This window comes from Dreissena polymorpha, chromosome 7 (genome assembly GCF_020536995.1).
Source record: "Dreissena polymorpha isolate Duluth1 chromosome 7, UMN_Dpol_1.0, whole genome shotgun sequence".
Classification (NCBI taxonomy): domain Eukaryota; kingdom Metazoa; phylum Mollusca; class Bivalvia; order Myida; family Dreissenidae; genus Dreissena; species Dreissena polymorpha.
In genome coordinates this window covers 83873145-83896244 of record NC_068361.1, presented here as the reverse complement: position 1 = coordinate 83896244, position 23100 = coordinate 83873145, and the positions used below count along the sequence as shown (strand labels likewise).

At 36.0% G+C, this 23100-nt stretch overlaps 1 protein-coding gene across 1 annotated transcript; it reads right to left on the bottom strand.

The window, feature by feature from the left end:
• LOC127838299 (casein kinase II subunit beta) lies at positions 1-22125 on the bottom strand. Its single transcript, XM_052365949.1, has 7 exons — positions 22068-22125; positions 18027-18115; positions 13986-14088; positions 9886-10001; positions 4000-4075; positions 3317-3506; positions 1-1541 (listed from the first exon to the last, which is right to left on the bottom strand). Exons 2-7 carry the CDS (start codon positions 18096-18098, stop codon positions 1433-1435), a joined length of 666 nt encoding a protein of 221 aa, XP_052221909.1. The 5' UTR covers positions 18099-18115; positions 22068-22125; the 3' UTR covers positions 1-1432.
• Positions 22126-23100: the final 975 nt, after the last annotated feature.

Here is a 23100-nt window from a genome sequence, read left to right as displayed (position 1 = left end):
TGGCATTCTTTTGTTTTATTTGTTCATGTATCAGAAATACAAACATAAATAGACTGACACAAATGTCAATGAAAGATAGCATATGTTAAGTATTCTTAACAAAAAATTTCAAACATTTTTACTGCTCAACTTGTGATTCACTCTTATAAAGAAAATAATTTGCATATGTCTATTTAGGTTTAAAAGTCAGTAATACAATATATTATGATACTAAATGTACAATATATGGTAACCATGAGGTTAAACGCACAAATTTGGACGATATACTTTTGAAAACAGTATGATCATCACCTTTTATAACGTCAAACACATTTTTATAAATTTTATACAATCTTAGCACGTGGCTACCAAACAGGCAGCTGTAACAAAATCAATGGGCTGAAATATCTCAAAATGGGATGGCATGATTTTACTTTTATTATGGAAATTTGTTATTATCCAGATTAAAATTTTGGGCACAAATTCAAGCTGGTGAGTAGAGTTTTACACCTCTGTGACAACCGCATCAGCCATAAGTTTTCATGAAATTATTCATTTTTTTACTACACAAATTTAACTTCCAGTCAGGAAATCTGAAATTCCTTTGCGAGTTCCTAATGTTAAAGTTTTCCCATTTAATTATATCAGCTTTGTAAAATTAGTTTAAATAAAAAAGGCGTAACATAAAATAAATATTACATTTGCATGCAAGTGTGTGTATTTCAAAGTTTATAAGGTCCTTTCACACCCAAAGCTTCATTATGTTAGGACCTAGCATTCTTTTCATATTAACTTTAACCCTTTCCCCTTCAGAAGCAAAGTGAAACTGGCTTTTGCAACCAGCATAAAAACCAGAACCGCCTGCTAGTAACTCGCAGTCTCTGACCTCATATTGTTTTACTTCAAAACATGTGATCGTTGATTTGTATGACCTAATTGAGAATTATTTCTAACATACAGTTTGCTGAGAATAGTTCTCATTCGTCAACACATCTGTTCAAATGACTGGGCAGCACTACTCTGTGCAAATCATCACATTGCTCCTATTGAGAATAAAAACGTATGTGATATTTTTAGTCCAAATTTTTTACATTATCAAAAGGGTAAAAACTGACACATTAAATCCTTATTTATTGGTTGCAAACATAAAGAAAAATCAGATTTGTTAAAAAGACAGTCACAGACTTAAGAGATTTCTCTATCTTAAGACATTCCTTTAATCGTATCTGACAAGTCTTGTGAACATTTAAAAGAAAATAAGTTTCGTATAAAAAAGACAGTCACATACTCAATTTCTCATAACTTACGAGCCTTAATAAGATTTAAAAGAATGTCATAGCCTTAAACAATTTCTTCATTTTGAGACCTTCCTTTAATCATAAGGAGCCTTGTGAATTTGTATGACATGATGTTTTAAACGCGACTCCTAGGACCGAGCCTTCCTGGCAAGTAGTCAACGCTTGCTGCTGTTGTGACCGATGCCACGCATTGGCATCTTGAAGTTTGCTGCCGCCTGGAACTGGAGCTGGTACGCCAGAGGGTGAATCTTGAACCCGTACAGCCTGCAATCACATGATTAGAGACTTGTCAGCAATGATGGAACAATATGAGCCGCGCTCTGGGATAACAGGGCTTAATGCAGGTACATTGAGTGTCGTCCCAGATTAGACTGTGCAGTCTGTAATTACATTACAATATACCAGAGACTTGTCTGAAATGATGGAAAAATATGAACCGCGCTTTTGGATAACTGGTTTTAAACCAGGTACATTAAGTGTTGTCCCAGATGAGACTGTGCAGTCTGCACAGGCTAATCAGTGACGACAGGTTTCGCCAAAACTGGATTTTTGCTAATAAGAAACTTCCTTTTAAAAGAAAACATTACAGCAGACAGTGTCATGCCAGATTAGCCTGTCGAATGCACAGATCAATCTGGGACGACACTTTAAGCACATGCATTAAACCCATTTGTCAGAGAACGGGGCTCATAGTACAGCGTCAATATTCTAGTATCACATACTCAAGTCAATATTCTTATTCACCTTTTTTTTCTCAATTTTTGAAATAAGTTTGATCATTATCGTCTCTTTGGTGTTCACAGAATTTTTTGGAGTTTTGAGTCTGACTCAGCCCTGAGTTTAAGGAGGAATGTGTGCATATTCCTATAGCTGAGAATTGAGATTGTTTGTGCCTTGACCGACATTTGCAATACTCAGCTAATGGAAACTCTAATCTCAGCGTATGTGGTGGGCTAATAAAATCTAGTATGTCTGTGATACTGGGCCCTTGTCTGCAATTATAGAACAATATAAGCAAGCAACGATATAATGCAGCATTGAAGGCTTGCAATGATAGAACAACACTGTGTGTATCCACTAATCAGTCAATGTATTATAGTTTGCTGATAATGATCTTCGGTGCGTGATGAGGGCAGTTGGAAAATAAATTGACTGCATTTCAAACAGGCTGAAACTGGATCATGTGCATACGTTATTTAGTACATGTCAATTCGTTATGTAACTTGCAAATTGCGCTGATGGCTGATCAGAAGGGCATTTCGGTAGTCGTATTAGGTAAGAGCGGATGCTCGGAGGAGCAGGGCGGATCGTCGGAGGGGCAGGGAGGGGCTTCGGAGCCCTGCAATTTATGCCTAGCTGGAGCACTAAACACATACAAGTGAAAACAGTACATTGATATCCACTTCTTTTTATTCACATGTGATGCATATAATAGTTTGTTCAACATGAGAAACATATAGACTTCTAATGCTTGTAATGCTTGAAGCACCGGTAAACATTTCCATCCACAATGTTTAGCTCATGTTTGATCATTTTTAAGTCATTTGATTTATAGGCAGGGATTTCAATTCAAGCAGAATCTTGCTTTTCGATGCAGTTATTTTGATTTTTTTTTCTACTTTTGACCCCTCCATATTATCTGTCTTGCATCATTTTGAAGCAAATGTTACAATGAAACTAACACAAACAATGTGCTTTATATTACATAAATTATGTTTTTTTTATATAGTAATATACGAAAATGTATATTCAGCAACAATTGTGGAGCAATAAACAAATATGTAGAAACCAAATATCTAGACTAAAGTATTTTTAACCCTTAAGAATTTCATTTGACCCCTAAAAAATTTAAGCATGGGGTCATTTGACTCCTGCTTTTCAAAAGCCATTGAAATCCCTGATATTTTTCAAACGCTGATAGGCATACTCCTGGTCCAGTAGACTTGCTACAACAGAATACAAATTAACAATATTCCATAACTTTCCAGACAATTTCATATTTTATTGCGTGCTCTATTTGTCTTCCCCAATTTACTCACCTTGGTACAAACTGATTCGCTGGACGCTTAGGCCTGTACTCTGGATGCACCATAAAGAGCATATGCGGGAAACCTGTGCCAAAATAGGCCCCATCCGTGTGGTGATGACGCGAGGACTTTGGCGTGTATACATCCTGGCATTTTGGACAATAAAGTTTCACCATGGCTTCCCCCGGAACATCAGAGAGACCTGGACAAATGGTCAATGCGAGTAATAAAACAAGACATTTATTTATTGATCATTGTCATTTGCAGATGAAAAATATTTAGTAGATGTAGTATAAGTAGTTTAAGACACCAGACCGAGATAATGAACATCATTATTGGCAAATAAATAAGGTTTTGTTGTTTTAGTACGTGCCATAATTAAACCACAAAGACATCATCCAGAGATACTGGATTGATCAATGAACAATTGTTTATTGGCCAATCATTGTATAATTCGAGTGCAGATGTAATGACTAAGTCTAAGTGAATATCATTTGCCAATTCTATTTTATAGCAATGAATAATCACAACGCCAAAATACTCCAATCTTTAATTACAAGCAATTTCAAGTTCACTAGAATTTTTGATCTTATTCAGTCATCTTCAAAGACCTTGCCACACTGAACTTGTTACTAAGGTAATTTTCTGTGCCAGTAAATATTTAAGACATGAAATATTGCTTTCTTCGTACCCACCTATGGGCAGCATTGGCTGGTTTTCACAGTACACCCTGGGACAGTACCCAAAGTCTCCCTGCTGCCACTTCTCGATCTGCAGAATGAACACATCAAATAAAACTATACTGGAACACAGTACTTGTCTTCAGACACGATATAGTTGAACATAGATGACAATTTAAAATGTTCAACATCTATTTTCAATAAAATAACACAAGAACATTTCTACTTATCTTCAAATGTCATCTTACAAACTTCACTTGTGATTTGCAAATGGCAAGACTAAATTATAAATATTAATTTCATAGCAAAAGTTAACATATCAACACCAATAAGTAAATATTTACCTGGGTAATACATTTTATGTGTGATTAATTTTTTTTTTATTACATTATTTCTGTATTACACAATTACACACATATTATCGTGATACATGTTGATATTTTCTTTTCCATTCCATAACATACTCTTTCCGATATATAATGTAAAATGAAATATAAGCAACCCATGCAAAAGATGTCGAACCTCTAACATTTTCTTAACTGTCAGTCCTTGTGTCCTTGTTTGCTGTCGACAGAACATACCCCAAGTGCAATTTTTAGAACCAGTCAAATATTGCATCCCGTTTTGTGACACATGTTTTTGATTGGTTGAATTGAATTTTACTGGTTTGTGATGATTGTAAATTGAAAACAAGGAACCACATGACTGTTGCCTGTTCCTTGTGAAGATATCATGAGAAAGTCAGCAGTGCCAGTGGCTGTTTAAATGATTGCAAAAATGAATTAACAAGAGGGCCATGATGGCCCTGTATCGCTCCACTGTTATTTATGCGAAAAAAGCGTGCAATGTGCATGGGTTGAAATGTACTCAAGCATGTGACTTTCTCTTCCTAGTCCCACTGGGCGCTTAAAGTTGGAAGGGTGAGCATTTTTTATATATAAATTTGGCCCCAGGGGCATAATTTGAACAAACTTGGTAGAGAACTATAAGATGTCACTACATACCAAATTTGGTAGCCCTAGGCCCATTGGTTATAGACAGGAAGATTTTTAAAGTTTGCACAAAAGAGACTTTATATAAGCATATGTTCAGTTTTGTGACCCCTGAGGCAGAGTCAAATTTGAGCCCAGGGGAATAATTTGAACAAATTTGGTAGAGGACTATTAGATGTCACTACATACCAAATTTAGTAGCCCTAGGCTCTATACTTATGAACAAGAAGATTTTCAAAGTTTGCACAAAATAGGCCTTATTTAAGCATATGTTCATCTTTGTGACCCCCGGGACAGGGTCAAATTTGACCCCAGGGGCATAATTTTAGAAAACTTGGTAGAGAACCTTAAGATTTTAATACATACTAAATTTGGTAGAAATAGGCCCAATGGTTATGGACAGAAGATTTTTGAAGTTTGCATAAAATAGGCCCAATATAAGCGTAGGTTCATTTTTGTGACCCCTGGAGAACGGTCAAATTTGATCCCAGGCCATCCTTACAAAATTGTTTGTTTGGCATAACCCGACCCAGGTAAATTTTGGTGGGTAGGTAGGTAGGGATGTTTTTTTTTAGTAATTTTTTTTTCTGACATTGAACTCCGACATATACCCAACTGAAAGGTAATTATCAAATAAAGCTCCAAGTCTTCTGCCTCTGGTAAAGATTTTTCTGCACTGTCTGTATCACCGCACGTGTATTCGTAAGTCTATTTTTTTCAATAAAGAATTTCGAAAATATAATATAATCAACGAAAAATACTTTTATCTGAAAACGACAGTCCGAAAAATTGTACACATTTTGCACATGAAATAAAATGTGCATATGGTTTGACTTCAGAAAATAAAAACAAGTAACCTTGCAAATACGTAATTAATATACTATTTGGTTGACATATTACTTTACAATAGCATAGTTTGTGAGTAAAAAAACAACAAAGTAATTATAACATTTTAATTTCAATCAAGAACATAAAGGTGCAACATCTTCAACATGTAACTAATTATTTAATTATCATATCAATTGAGGTCAATAGTCGGTAGAAATTTGTAAAGTGATCAGCTTAAAAATAATTTATTGAGTGTTACGCTTCTTTTCATTTGCTTATTTTTTATACAACTTTTGCCATCGGTCGTTATATCGTAGGCAGACGACAATATCAACTGTGTATTCCATTATCTGCGCATAAATGACCCAATATTACCCGATAGCGAACTCAATGTTGATTGGCCAGCTACCATATGCGCTTAAAATTGTTCATGGAAACAAACAGAAAAATAGTTTTATAAAACACTCTGGATTAAAATGGCGTATGTTTTCAATGAAATTTAACGAGATTTAAGCATATTCGCAAATTATATTTTTCTTAAGCCAAATTCGCTTTACTTTCGCAAATGGTGAACGACAGCGCGAGCCCTGTAATAGTGAGCATTTATTCCAATAATAACACGTTCGCAATGCTCGCGCTGTCGTTCGCCATTTGAGTAATTTGTGAAAATATTGAGAATTTGGCTCAAGAAAAATCTTAATTGCGAAAATCTAGTAAAATTTCGTTGAAAACATCCGCCATTTTAATCCAGACTGGTTTTCTATATTGTCTCTTTGTTTCAATTTAAGTGTTCGCAATTCGAACAGTTAACGAAACTCGGTCTGTACCTGATTAGACATTGCTTGACCTTATTGTTAATGAAGTGCAAATGGTAGCTGGCCAATCAGCATTGAGCTCGCTTACACATGACATGATGTTGTCGAATGAAACGTGAGGACGGTTGGAGCTATCGGATAATATTGGGTCATTCTTGCGCAGATGTTGTATAATTTGAATACACATTTAATATCGCCGTCTGCCTCCAAAATAGCGACCGGTCGGAAAGTCGTATAAAGAGATAAGCAAATGAAACAAAAACGTGACAATACCCGTCAATAAATATTTCTAAGCTGACCACTTTTTATCTTTCTACCGAATATTTACCGATCTGAATTAAAGAGTAAAATTAAATAATTAGTTATATGCTGATATAATTACACATCTCTGCCGATTGCCGAATTGAATTGAACGATGATAATTAATTTGTTTTTTTACTCCCAAACTATCCTGAACGACAGAAGCGTATTTTAATTAAAGGGAAACGAGAAAAACAGGAGCGGTTTAATTGTATTTAAAGTCTAATTAATCGCATACGCATATGTCAAATAAATAGGAGACTCAAATAAATACCAGTACGCGTTTTGTCCATTGCTATTCTAGATATCCTTGAAGGAGCATTCAATAAAATGACGCAAATGACCAAAAAGGATAAAAAGCGGAAAGGAAAAATTTAGCGGAAAGAATTTTCGGCGAGCAAAAAAAATTTTTTTTTGGAAAGTAACAAAAAAATTAAGTCGGGCCGATTTTAGTGGGTCGGTCAGGTTATGCCATACAAAAGAATTTTTAAGGATGGCCCCAGGGGCTTAATTTGAACAAACTTGGTAGAGGACTATTAGATGTCACTATATACTAAATTTGGTAGCCCTATGCCATACGGTTATGGGCAAGTAGATTTTTAAAGTTTGCACAAATTAGGCATTATTTAAGCGTTCATTTTTGTGACCCCCAGGGCAGGGTCAAATTTGACCCCAGGGGCATAGTTGGAACAAACTAAGTACAGAACTATAAGATGTCACCACATACCAAATTTGGTAGCCCTATGCCATACATTTATGGACAAGAAGATTTTTTAAGTTTGCACAAAATGGGCCTTATATAAGCATATGTTCATTTTTGTGACCCCCGGGGCAGGGTCAAATTTGACCCCAGGGGCATAATTTGAACAAACTAAGTAGAGAACTATTAGATGTCACTACATACCGAATTTGGTAGCCCTAAGCCCTACGGTTATGGTCAAAAAGATTTTCAAAGTTTGCACAAAATAGGCTTTATATAAGCATATGTTCATTTTTGTGACCCCCGGGGCAGGGTCAAATTTGACCCCAGGGGCTTAATTTGAACAAATTTGTTAGAGAACTATTAGATGTCACTACATACCAAATTTGGTAGCCCTATGCCATACAGTTATGGAGAAGTAGATTTTTTAAGTTTGCACAAAATAGGCCTTATATAAGCATATGTTCATTTTTGTGACCCCCGGGGCAGGGTCAAATTTGACCCCAGGGGCATAATTTAAACAAACTAAGAAGAGAACTATTACATGTCACTACATACCAAATTTGGTAGCCCTATGCCATACAGTTATGGACAGAAAGATTTTTAAAGTTTCCACAAAATAGGCCTTATATAAGCATATGTTCAATTTTGTGACCCCCGGGGCAGAGTCAAATGTGACCCCAGGGGCATAATTTAAAGAAATTTGGTAGAAGACTATTAGTTGTCTCTACATACCAAATTTGATAGCCCTAGGCCCAATGGTTATGAACGAAAGATTTTGAAAGTTTTCACAAAATAGGCATTATATAAGCATATGTTCAATTTTGTGACCCCCAGGGCAGGGTCAAATTTCACCCCAGGGGCATAATTTGAAGAAATTTAGTAGAGGACTATTAGATGTCTCTACATACCAAATTTGATAGCCCTAGGCCAATGGTTATGGACGAGAAGATTTTGAAAGTTTTCACAAAATAGGCCTTATATAAGCAAATTTTCATTTTTTGTGACCCCCGGGGCAGGGTCAAAATTTGACCCCAGGGGCACAATTTGAACAAATTTGAAAGAGGTTCACCCCAGGAGCATTCCTGAGAAATTTCATCAGAATTGGACCAGTAGTTTAGGAGAAGAAGATGTTTTAAGGAAAAGTTAATGCACGCACGCACGGACGCTTGCACGACAGACACAGAACCATGACATAAGCCCCGCTGGCCTTTGGCCAGTGGAGCTAAAAACTCACAATCTTTAATCTTCACTTTCAATTGAAACATTAACTGTAGGTTGATTATCAAATGTTAAAATTGAGTGTTTTTTAAATTGTATTTAGATTTGATAACCTTATTAAACGTCATAATAACAAGAGAACCGCATAAAGGGTGCCACGCTCGGCTGTGAAAGCTTGTCAGATTTTTTTTTCTTTTTTTAGAGGTCACAGTGACCTTGACCTTTGACCTAGTGACCCAAAATGGGTGTGGCGTGTAGAACTCATCAAGGTGCATCTACATATGAAGTTGTAGGTGGAAGCACTTTGATTTTAGAGGCAATGTTAAGGTTTCAGCACGACGCCAGCGGGCGGCTGACGACGAGCAGGCTATGACAATAGCTCAGTTTTTTTTTTTAAACAGCCTCAGTTATAAAAATCAACACAATAAAACACATTTTTTTTTGTTTGGTTAAATAAAAACAAGGTCTTGTAAAATCTGGTGAGGTCTGGGAAATTTTAAAAGTTATTGGACATTGTGTCCTTTACGATGTTTTTGTGTTTCACATGGGTTAAATATAACATTGAGCAGCATGGTTGCTTAATTTAACAAGAGCACCGCATAATGGGTGCCAAAGCTCGGTTGCGGGTACAGTTTTGAATATATGAAAGCTTGTCAGGATTTGTGACCCAAAAATAGGTGTGGCGTGTAGAACTCATCAAAGTGCATCTACATATGAAGTTTCAAAGTTATAGGTGAAAGCACTCTGATTTTAGAGCAAAATGTCAAGGTTTTAGCATGACGCCGGCAGACTGCGGATGACACAACGAGCTGATTATGACAATACCTCGGGTTTTCTCAGAAAACAGCCGAGCTAAAAACAAATTTGTGAAAAAGGTTCCTATTGGTTTCTAGTGAATAAAAATAAATAAAATTCGACCAAACTCTAACTTGCAAGTTGAAGTTGCCACATGATTTGTCAAGAGCCTTAACATATAGTCTCATATATTTGTCATTTGTATGTCTACAAATACCAGAAGGTTGGTAAAACAGAAGAAAGAACTCACCATCTGAGCTATGCCCCTGTTGGTCATGATGTATCTGGCATGTATCAGTCCATACAGCATCTCTGCAGCCTGTTCTATCAGGTCACTCTGGTTTGGGTTGTCTTCTAACTCATCATCTGCTCAACAACAACAACAGAATGAACACATTCAATAATTAACTGTTATAATTTCTTAATATATACATGTTCTGTAACTGGGGTGATCTTCACAAGTAGTTTTTTGTTTGTCTACTGTCAATATACCCAAATTCTTATTAAAATAAGTGTGACTTAAATATACCTCTTTTTTCAAGTGTGACTTCAGTACAAGCTTACCTACAAGTATACTATAATACAAACGAGGCTCAGTCTGGTCAAAGTCATTACCACAGCATTTTATTGAATCTTTTTTTTCTGATATTACATTTAATTCAATAAGCTCCTTTACAGCCATGGGCTTTTAATTCTTCATTCTTCATTTGATAATTTATATAATTTCAAAGCTTACATCATTTTTTAGCCCACACAACACATGAATGCAGCACACAAAGAATTAATTTTAATCAACACTTCTCCCGTTTAGATGCTTAGCTATATACTGTATGTGAGCAGTCACGACATCATAATAAACAGCTTTAAAAGGCCAGCCATTGTTATAATAGAATAATTTGTGAACAAGAAAATGTTACAAGCTTATCTTTACAAAACCAAGAACCTGAGAATGCCCAGTTCAAAATTAAGCAGTACATGACCTGTAGCCTTGAGCTGATTTCAATGAAACTGAGAGATAGAATACAAATGAGCCTCTCTCTTAAAAATTGGAGCTAAATGCAGGGGCTTTAAGTGCCAGGCCTTGAAGAATCCACTCGACCGCTCGCATATGCGAGTGAAGTTGACGGTCGGGCGAGTTAAGTTTGTTAAATACTCGACCGACCGGGCGAGTGCTGTTTTGCAAGTTGAGAAATATAAATTCAGTTCCAGAACTCCTGCCGCATCGATACAAATTGCGAACAAATGTTCGAAAGGACAAAAAATAGGTTTAGTACTAGAAGAAACTGCATCTTCATTTTGACAATGAAAAATGACGTCACAGGCACAGTAAAAAGAACTCTCGAAATCGGCTGTGCTCTTTTGGTAGGTGTCAGTGCTCTTAGCTTATCGATTAAAAGTGAAAAAAAAACAGTTAAATATATTGGTCATTCCATGAAGAATAAAATTTCATTTTAATGTAAATATCAATATAAACAAGAGGGCCATGATGGCCCTGAATCGCTCACCTGACTCATTAAGATCAAATGAAAACTATGACCTCTATTGTCTACACAATGTTTTTCTATGATTTGACCTAGTGACCTAGTTCCTGACTCTAGATGACCCCTATACAATCCCAATCCAGATTTCATCAAGATAAACATTCTGACCACAGTTCATAAATATTGGATGAAAACTGTGACCTCTAGTGTCAACACAAGGTTTTTCTATTTATTTGACCTAGATTTTTACCCCAGATGACCCAAATACAATCCCACCCAGATTTCATCAAGAATTCTGACCAAATTTCATAAAGGTTGGATGAAAACTGTGATCTCTAATGTCTACACAAGGTTTTTCTATTATTTGACCTAGTGACCTAGTTTTTGACCCCAGATGACCCAAATAAAATCCCAACCCAGATTTCATCAAGATAAACATTCTGACCAAATTTCATAAAGATTGAATGAAAACTGTGACCTTTATTGTCTACAGAAGGTTGTTCTATTATTTGACCTAGTGACCTTGTTTTTGACCCCAGATGACCCAAATACAATCCCAAACCGGATTTCATCAAGATAAACATTTTGACCAAATTTCATCAAGATTGGATGCAAACTGTGACCTCTACTGTCTACACAAACAAATTGTTGACGGACAGACGCACGGACACACGCAGGCACGCACAACGGACGCCGGACATCACACGATCACATAAGCTCACCGTGTCACTTCATGACAGGTGACCTAAAAATATGTGTCGGAGATAAACATGAACAGTTGTGGTTAAAATCCCATAGAAACAAGGGCTGTTTGTAAAACATGCATGCCCCCCTATATGGGCTATAAGTTGTAGTAGCAGCCATTTTGTGAATACGTTTTTTGTCACTGTGAATGGTGGTGGTGGTGGTGTAGTAGTAGTAGTAGTAGTAGTAGTAGTAGTAATAGTAGTTGTAGTAGTAGTAGTAGTAGTAGTAGTAGTAGTAGTAGAAGTAGTAGTAGTAGTAGTAGTAGAAGTAGTAGTAGTAGTAGTAGTAGTAGTAGAAGTAGTAGTAGTAGTAGTAGTAGTAGTAGTAGTAGTAGTAGTAGTAGTAGTAGTAGTGGTAGTAGTAGTAGTAGTAGTAGTAGTAGTGGTAAAAGTAGTAGTAGTAGTGGCAGTAGTAGTAGAAGTAGTAATAGTAGAGGTGGTGGTGGTGGTGGTAGTAGTACTAGTAGTAGTAGTACTAGTATTAGTAGTAGAGGTAGTGGTAGTAGTAGTAGTAGTAGTAGTAGTAGTAGTAGTAGTAGTAGTAGCAGTAGCAGAAGCAGTAGCAGCATTACAAGACCAATACTTAAGAATGATCAAATGGGAAAAGGTAACCTAGCACTGGCAGTAAATATGGGGCTCATTTACAGGTCAGATTTGGAATCTCTGCTGTAAAATGAGATTTTGAATGAATTAAAGGGAGGCAAATCTGTAATAAAAAGAACATGCATAAACCGTAGTTGTTTCCCTTGTTTGAACCATGCTAAATCCTTACAAGTTTGGAAAGAATTGGATGAAAAATTTGGACTTTATTGCATAAACACCATTTTCTCAATTCAAGGGGAGGTAATTCTGTACTTCATGGACCAATAATGCTCATTTTTTGTAGGGTTCGTGTCCTCATTGATATAAAGACACTGTGCAAATTTGGAAAGGATCAGACAAAAAATGTGGAAGATTTTTGAAAGTTTTCACAAAATAGGCAAAAACGAATAAACATGCAAAGTTCAACGAGCTCCTGCGGCCATGTTTTTTGACGAATCAAATTTCTTTGAACAACTTTTTCAGGGGAGCCTTCAAAGGTCATCCCTGTGAAATTTTTTAAAATCTGATGAGCGGTTTCTGACAAGAAGATTTTTTAAGGTTTTTACCATATATGGTCATGGCGGCCATCTTGGTTATGTGATCAATTTTTTTTTAACAATTCTTTTGTCCCATGACCTAGGGATGCTCCACATGAAATTTAGTTGAAATTGGCTCAATGGTTTAGTAGAAGAAGATGTTTACAAATTGTTTACAGACAGACAGACGGACGGACGGACGCCGGACGGTGAGTGATCACAATAGCTCACCCGAGCTATCGCTCAGGTGAGCTAAAAATTCATAACTGGTTGATTATAACACTTCTTATATTTAATTAAAAATAAACAGAAACAATAATTGTTAATAAACAGAATAATTCGGGATCAGAAGCCTTAGCCAAAATTTACCATATTGTAACCATTTGTCAATAAAGCGTGTCTTTCAGTAAACGTTCGTCTGAAATATTAAAACTCGGCATGAAAAAGGTTCTATTTTAAAATCTGCAAGGTGGTGGAGACAGAGAGTCATCAAAACGAGAAGCAGAAAGAATTGAGAAAAGGAAACAGTTGCAGAAAACGTAAGGAAAGCAAATAAAATCCATCAGATAATGTAGTTAATTTGTTTGCAGTTAAGTGTCACTATGTTACGTAGGTTAAAAAGGTTCTGGTTGATCATAACTATAAATATATATATGTATTTTAAATGCAGGGGGAGTAGATTAAAGTGAAGGGCGAGTGGATTGTCAGGTCTACTCGCCCTGCAGGGCGAGTAGCTCTGGAAAAATTCTTCAAGGCCTGAGTGCCATCCCATATGAGCCCGTGAAGTCCCCACAGGCCATTCAGGGACGACTTTCCAAGTTTTATAGTAATTTTCATTTTACTTTAGTCTCTTAGTAGCGTAAATCCACTTTACACAGAAAAAGCCATTCCAGAGTAGCTGACTGCAAGGCTAATATGGGATGACACATCAAACGTTTTTCTCATGCATTTTCCCAGAGCAAGGCTCGAATACTTGTCTGTGTCTGTCTGTGGTAGAGACCCTACCTGGTTCTAGATCCAAGATCATATCAAGCGCCTGCCGGTAATGTGGCACCTGCTCATTGAGACCGGTTAGGTTGAACTTGTCTTGAATGTAGTCCTCGTCCACCTGGTGACATTTATAGTCATCATCATTAAAACAAGCAAATTAGTTGAATTGATATCCCCAGCCAAATGAAGTTTGTTTATGGATGGATTCAAATCCCTTGATATATGGTAATATCCTAAAAAAATATTTAAGTCTAGGGTAATTTTTTGCTTGATAGCATTGTTTATAATACATCAATATCATATGCTCATAAGCATAATTGTAAGCAGTTTTCCTGCTCTTTAAAAGAAGCCATAAAAGGGATCCCATAGGTGATTTTGTTCTGTGTTGTGTAACATGCACTAGCGCATTCAGGCTTCCTGAAAAGGCCGGACCGCCGGTCATGTCCGGCAAAATTCTTTACGGTCCGGCGAAGTTTCTAATATTGCCGGTCCTTGTGACAGGCCCAACAAAATATGACTAAATACCGAAAAGTTTAATACTTGCCAAAAGAACGATTAAACCCAATTGGAATCGCTCTTTTCGTGAATTTCGAGCCTTTTTGTCATTAAGAACACTAACGCGTTACTAGTTCTTAAGAGTACTCTCCCTTTGTTGTTGTCTTTTCGAAAACGTCAATTTCATTGTTCCGACATATAACCATCTATCCAATTACAAAGGTTGTAATAAAAAACTACACATGAAAAAAATGCTTATACAAATGATCGAAATTGTCAAATTTGAAGTTGTCATCATCATATATAAGCAATGTTTTGCTTTCTGTATCGTCAGAACGTATGAAATAACACGGAAATGTGCTTATATCAGTGTAATATCGCATAATGCCAAGCCCATTATCATTTTATTTTTGATAATATAAAACAGATAGTCTTGTAAAAGATTTCTATTGTACGGATAATATATGAGTATATTTTTTACAAGTTGACTACATAATTACATATTATATTGAATGAATCCCATATTTTAAAATTAAAGTGTGTTACAATTGCATAAGAACACATGATTTGATGTTATATGTTCCAAAATCAATTACTTATAGTTGTCCAATACTTATACACAGGCTGCACATTGCAATAAATATGAGTTAAACTTTACTAAATTCTTCAGTTATAAACTCACGCTGTTCGGTCAGGTGAATTTTTGTCCGGACAGGCTTACTTTTCCATCAGCCTGTCCGGTTGACAGGCACTGTTTGGGACTTTTCAGGAAGCCTGGTGCATTTGCAAACTAAATCATATATCAAATAGTTCAAATGCAACATTGCCATGCAGGGTTGGCATATTGACCGGTCAATTGAGTATTGACCGGGCCGGCGGTCAATACCCGGTTAAAACCGGTCATTACTGGTCAATACTGGTCAATACTGGTCGATTGAAAATTGTAGCATGAAAACATCACAAAGGAGCTATGTTATATTAAATCAATAATTATTCTGTAATTGATAAACTTTGAGTCATTTATTGTAAAAAAAATCTTTAAAGTTGTAAAAAATTAAATCTTTATTATTTATGGAAATGGCCTTAAATATAAGGACCTATGCAATATCTTTATCTCGGTGTATCACATCTGTTACTAAAGTATTTTTACTATTGTAGTTACCATAGTATTTCACTTATCTATTGATATATCTATTTGATAAGCAGATGGACAAACAGAACTCTTGTGTTTTCTAGGGTCATAAATCTGGCCCCTAAGCCTTAATTGGTAATAAAATCCATGCAGTTTTATGTCTCTGATGTTGACAATGAAGCAAATCTATTTCAGATCACTCACACATAAGGCGATTACTTGCTATTAATTTAATAGTAACTTATAAGTAGTCTCCTTTCTGTATTATGAGCGTTTTTTTTCCTTTCACATTTAAAAGTTCAATTGGTATTCAAATGATTAAGCAATCAAAGTTCTTGATTTTGACAACAAAAATGTTTTCCAATTGTGGGTCTACTATAGACTCTTCTTTTCAATTATTGTTTTCTTTGATTAATTATTTCTTATTATGTTTTTTATTTTTATATCAATGGAAAATATAAGAATTTTTCACTATTTTGTTTAAAAATTATTTAAAGAAATCTAGGCAAGAAAACACTAGAAATGGCGCGGCAGAGGCCGACGCGTATCCCCACGCCGCATGTTTGACCCAAGGGCGCCCCAGGGTTGATCATGGGGCCATGCATAGTTGAGATTGACTGTATTGTCATAAGAGAAGTTCAGTATCAATTAGAAGTGAATGGGTGTAAAAATAAAGAAGTTATAGTAAAAGGCAATTTTGGGAGGGTGTGGCCTATGTGGGCGGGGTGCCCCAGGGTTGGTAATGGGGCCATGCATAGTTGAGATTGACCGTATTGTCATAAGAGAGGTTCAGTATCAATTTGAAGTGAATCAGTGTATTAATGAAGAAATTATAGTAAAAGGCAATTTTGGGCGGGTGTGGTCTATGTGGGCGTGGCGCCCCAGGGTTGGCAACGGGGCCATGCATAGTTGAGTTTGACCGTTTTGTCATAAGAGAGGTTCAGTATCAATTTGAAGTGAATCAGTGTAGAAATGAAGAAGTTAATGTAAAATAACCTAATTTTTTTTTATAGTAAATGGATTTTTTTGGTGGGTGTGGCCTATGTGGGCGGGCGCCCCAGGGTTGGGATTGGGGCCATGCATAGTTGAGATTGACCCTAATGTCATAACAAAAGTTCAGTATCAATTTGAAGTGAATCCGTGTAGAAATGAAAAAATTATAGTAAATGGAAATTTTTGGTGGGTGTGGCCTATGTGGGCGGGGCGCCCCAGGGTTGGGAATGGGGCCATGCATGGTTGAGATTGACCGTATTGTCATAGGTGAGGTCCAGTATCAATTTGAAGTGAATCGGTGTAGAAATAAAGAAGTAAATGTAAAATAACCTAAAAAAATGAGTGATAATTTCTGACGCGGCCCCACCCCAACCCCTATAACTTTTGACCCAGGGGTCAGATCAAAATTCCAAATAGTGCACCGTCGCACATATGCTCATAGCTACCATGTGTGTAAATTTCAAGGTTCTAGTGCTTTTAGTGTAGGAGGAGATAGTGGCCAGGACGGACGGACAGACGGACGGACAGACGGACGGACGGACGGCGGAGATCACCACAATATCCCCACCTTTTTTTCAAAAAGCGTGGGGATAATGACAAGTAAAGGTTGTGTCAAAAAGGTGCCATTTAAGGCCCTATTATCAGTTTTGGGTGCCCCATCCTGTATAGGTGAGGAGACTGTGGGGACAGTGGGGCATGAGGAACAACTCATACACAGTAATTGACAGGTTCTTGCTGAATCAAGCACAGAATTATCTGAGAATTCATAAATCATTATAATTGAAAAAAAGTTCAATCGACCAGAAAAATCCAATCTACCAACTTTGACTAATTTGCAAAATGTCGAGAGATTGGCCTACAAATTGCATGAACAGGTATAAAATAGTGGGTATAAATAGCTTAAGACATTATTGGCAACATGTCTGTTTAATTTATATTATCAATATAGTTTAATTAGGCATGGAATATTAATTAAAATTGGGGCTAAAGTTCAATCGACCACTATTGACCAGTAATGACCACTTCAGGAGTATTGACCGGGGCGGTTTTAACCGGTTAAAACCGCTGGTTAAAACCGGGGGCGGTCGATTGGTGCCAACCCTGTTGCCATGTATAATTTGTGATCATGACAACATTTTGTCTAGCAACATTAAATATTATGCGAAGAACATGTGTAAGTCAAACATATGCCTTTTTTCTGTCTTCAAAATAATAGTGATGATGCCAAAGCAAACAGGACTGCCTAAGGTACTTTGTACTTCATGTCAGAATGTTATTGTGAATTTCATTTGCTACCAGGGAACGTCATAACACTACCATTTCCACTCAGCCAAAAATATCTTCATTGGACCAGACTTCTTTTCTAAAAATGGTCAGAAAAACCTATCAAATTTTTATTCGAATATATTGTACATTGATGCACAATGTGTACTTGCCTCACAGAAAAACTCATTACCACGGAGACCACAGAACCAGGAAATCCAGGAGACTTCTTCAGAACTGCTCATTTTCAGACCAGGACGACCTATGAAAGTGCAAAAAAACAAACTAAGTTTCCATTAGTAAATACTTTTGTTTTACATTACAATTCAGGTGTACACTAGGTAGGTCTCTAGATTTAGTTTGCTTTTAGGGTTAAAGTCATATGGGTGCTTTTTTCCGGCATATATTTAATTATCCTGCTTTGCAACAGATAAGGCCTAAAGCAAAATAAGCCTTTTTTCAGTGAGGCCAGGCTTTGAAGGCATGTTTAAGAATAGTTTCTTTTTGCAATCATATTTCTGATTATGTTTTCATTTCAATAGGTTTCACTCTTTCTGTGTTGAAAATTTTAGATAAATTTGCCAACTCATTAGGGAATAATGAAACTTTAAAGTTGCCTAAACTTGCAAAAAACTGCCATTTTAGCGTGACATTAATTTTTTGGTAAATAAGAAATGCATGTTAAAAGATATTTGTGAATCATATTAAATTATTTTTGTATTTATACTGCAGCAAAACTATCTGTCTTATTCAGAAAATCATTTTTCGAGAGAAAACACAAGCATTTTCTAATTTTATGTGTTTTATAAAAATATACCCAATTGAGGCCAAATGAGCATTTTTATACCTTTATTATATACATGTATTGCATTAAATAAACAATACAGGCAGCTTTAAATGTGTTACCTATCTATTTCACTTAACATTAGGCACCATCTTAAGATGGTATCCTAACCTTTGTCATAATATTTCCTGTATTCTGGATATTTGTGTTCTAAAATGCATCAAATTTGAACCAACAGTCACGGTTTGATGGTGTGTCTCTTCTTATACTCACTGTTTGACAACGACAGCAGATTAACTTATTCTTAAGACCCTAACAGAGGTATACATATTTTAGTCAAACTTATGTGCTGTCAAGTATCAACTGTCAATTGCCTGGAATATGTGTCCCAACAATCACGGTTTTTGTCCCAACAGTCACGGCTGTTTAAAGTGCCTCTATTTCTGCGTTAACATCACCCTAAATATACTAGTATACATGCATGTTATTGTCTTCATTGAACAGCCATTGAGAGAATAAGACTGGTCTTTGACCTTCCAGGTTTATCAATTCATCATACTAGCTATAGAAACTTTTTGTCCCAACAGTCACTATTCACAGATCCCAAAATTTTAAATTAATGGACTCAAAATGTCATTCTCTGTGGTCCACACAATTCCCAAACCTCTGTTATAATAATTTTGTTACATTGTAGTGTAAAATATGCAAAAATACACACAAAATGATGGTCTTATTGCAAAGGAACATGTCCCAACAGTCACATTTATATATTTTATTAATTCTTAAAAATATTTACACTAAACTGTTAAATATTTCAACAGATATTATTTTTCATACTGCCTTGGTTTTCATCTTGAATAAAATAATAAAAAATATAGATCTACAAGGCACATTTGATTAAATACTTAATTTTAAAATGCCAATAAATTAAGTAGCAAGTGCAACATAATATTGCGTTTTTATACTTATTTTTCAAAAACTAAAATACAAGATTACTGTCCTTTTCTGCCTAATAGAACTGTATATTGTGTAAATGTGTAAAAGAGCAAGAAGTCTCCTCCATTACACTAATAACAGTTATTATAACTGATACTTCATATGTAACTTCTCATTTTTGTCCCAACAGTCGAGATTTTAGTAATTAAATTCGTGACATCATATCTCAAAAACTACGCAAAATAAGTTGGGCAAATTTTGAACATTGATTTTAATGCCATGGTATTAAATGACAAACATGTTTGTGTACAGAATAGTCATTGATTCTACTTTAAATAAAACTGACAATGTTCAAGATTCTGTTTACACTACCTTGTGACTCTTATTTTATCAATTATTTTCATGTAAGGATGTTTATCATGCATGAAGTACTATAGGTATATTTTTCATTCTCTATATCCCAACTAACTCATAAAATGGATAGATAATAATATACATGTCTCTTTTATTCTTATATTTTGTGTTAATTTTTTATACATTTTTTATATTTTTAACAAATTTTCTGCTAGTCATGGTTATTTTGTTCATACTAAATGAAAAGATTTCCTTGAAACATTAACTATTTCATAAAATTTGAAGTTTCTGCAAATAGAAACATCTAAATTATTTCCACTTGTAATAACTTTATTTTTTTACAAAATGTCACGCTTATTTTGCTTTAGGCCATAACATGTTATCTATATATCTGGTTCAGCGCATACATCTAGTTGACACGGGTTGATTATAGCAAGTTTTCATTAACAGTCAAGTCTACTGAGCATTGCTTATAATTTTCCCAATTAGGATGAAATGACGCTTTTCCAATATGACGCTTTTCCAATTTGTCCAGTACTGGTACCCAAACATGCCATAAATTTTCAGACCAATTCCGGGACATTGAGCTTAATTTTCCGGAACTTTTGACGATTTTCCGGGACATGTATACATATAGCGATATATACAGACATATATGCATTTTTAATACCAATTTTTTCACATGGTGAATTGCTAAGTTCGAAAGACTATCCGAAATACACAAGATCTATTAAAGTCAAATTAAACATTACTACTTCCGTTACTAGATACAAGAAACTTGTTTTTCGTGTTAAAAAAGAGCACCAAATGGATTTCGTGTACATGTCACATATCTAAAGATAACGCGTGGGCGTATTCACGGCCCCATAAAAACTTCTTAGCGGATTTGTTACTATTTAAAGATGTGATGAAATAAAGTCCAATCGGTGCGTTTTTTTCCACTGAACCCGCGCAAATCATGATGTTTTTGTTTTTATACAACGCAAAATGTAATGCTGATCAAGACGTGGAGGGGAATGACTAGTACATGTAGTTTCATTAATAATCAAACATTGGCACAAATCTACATTTAGACTGTAATTGCTGAAATATTTTTGTTAAATGTGCAAAAATAAAAAAGTTGGTTTTTAGGTTAATGTTGAGCTCTGCTCAGATTTATGTAGTCAATATAAACGGACTCCCAGAACCTTTGATAATTTTTGCTATGGCGCCTCTGGCAGTCCATATGCACCCCTTCATAAACATGGGTGCAGTTAAGCGCAGCGAATCCGCGCGCTTCACTAAACAGAGTTACAGACGTCCTTCTAGACAAATTGAGGAAAATAATGAATAAACTTCATAACCATGTTTAATTTACCTAAATTGAAACCTACAGATGTTATCATTTGCATGCATCCGATAAAAACACGACAATGTTTCAACACACTTTTCTCGCTGACATTGTTATGTTTAAATTTGAAACAGTGTATTCTGTATCGAATACCACATCGTTATCGACTTTTTGGCTCCAACACATAACGCGACGTACAAAATATTGGTGTAATGCGACCTGACCTATATTGGGTCAATTTTCCAATATGGCGGATACAGCGTACAAAACGAAACCTTAGTCAATACAAATCAATTATTTCTTGCTTTAATGGTACCATTTGGATGAGTTTGTGGTTTAGAAAGGTAAATTTTAATAAGCTCTTGCAGTTTTAGTGTTCATTAACCTTTGAATTGTTGATAACATTTTGCACCCATGGACAAGAGGGAGCGCATTGCAACTCTCAGCCTAAGCTAATTATTGCAACTAAGATTTATGTACAACAGTTTATATTGGTCTCTTATTTCTCCTTGAATAATGGTACCTGAGGTCACAAAATAACAGTACACATGTAAGAGAACCTGGGTCCAACGTTGGAGTTAGTTGATGGCCTGTGCATGTTTGGAAGTCAGAAAAGTCAGTGAAAGTGGTAAAAAAAAGTCCGCTGTGTCTGTTTATAGTAACGGTATTACCGAATTGACAACTTTATAATCAGCTTTAACATGTCCACAAGCGAGGCATTAAAGCAGCCTATTCATTTTTAATCACTTATACTGTATAAGTGTTGAATCATGCATTATTTCATAAGAACACAAAATCTGAGGCACTTACTTTTAACCGGAAATACAGTTAAATGCGTTTGCGCATGTGCAGACCTATAACAGTATTTCGTATTCGTAAAATTCGCTGCAAATTCCTAATTCGCGTCGTATTTATGTTTCACAATGTTTGTCTATATTACAGTTCTATCTATCTATCCATCTTCCATTAAGGTCGAACCCCTTTTGAGGACATAGACCTGTCGCGCGTCGACCGACAAGAGTGTTAGTAAGTCTGAAATAAAAGGATATAAAAGAGAGAAAAAGAGTGTGTTAGTTATTAAAAACAGGTTAAAAACAGATCAGGTATTCTATGGGGAGGTATGTTCCACCCGGCTAACAGCCAGGCTGAACTCAGGTCCAGGGAGGTTTACAATGTCAGGAGGTAGAGCATTCCAGTGGATGATTGTTCCGGGAAAGAATGAAAACTTATGGTAATCAGTTGTAGTTTGGATGTTTTGGAATCTTTTTGTATGGGAGGTTCTTGATGGTCTAGTGATTGGTTTGAGGTAGTCAGGTATAGGAATGGCTACCTGGTTATGCAGGATGTTGTGAAAATAACCAGGCGCTGGTCAATACGGCGGAGGTCAAGGCGTCGCCAGTTTAATGAAATTAGCATGTCTGTGACACTGGACAGCCTACTGAAATCATGTTTGGCCCAGCGGGCAGCCCTACGCTGAACTGACTCAAGCTGTTCAATGCGGGTCGCTGCATCCGGGGACCACACGGAGGAGCTGTACTCCAGCTGGGGTCTGACCAGTGTCTTGTATGCGGTGATTTGAGTTTTGTGGAATGCACTTTGAGGTTGCGTCTGAGAAAGCCTAGTGTTTGATGTGCTTTTTGTGTGATGTTGTCGATGTGTGTGTTGAAGGAAAGGTCGTGAGATATAGTGACGCCGAGATATTAAGCAGAGGGGACAGATTCTAGAATGGTGTTGTGTAAGAGATATTGTGTTGGTATGATTGTTTTGCGTTTTGTGATTTGGATGACTTGACATTTTGATGGATTAAATTGCATGTCCCACTTTGTTTCCCATTGTTCAAGTT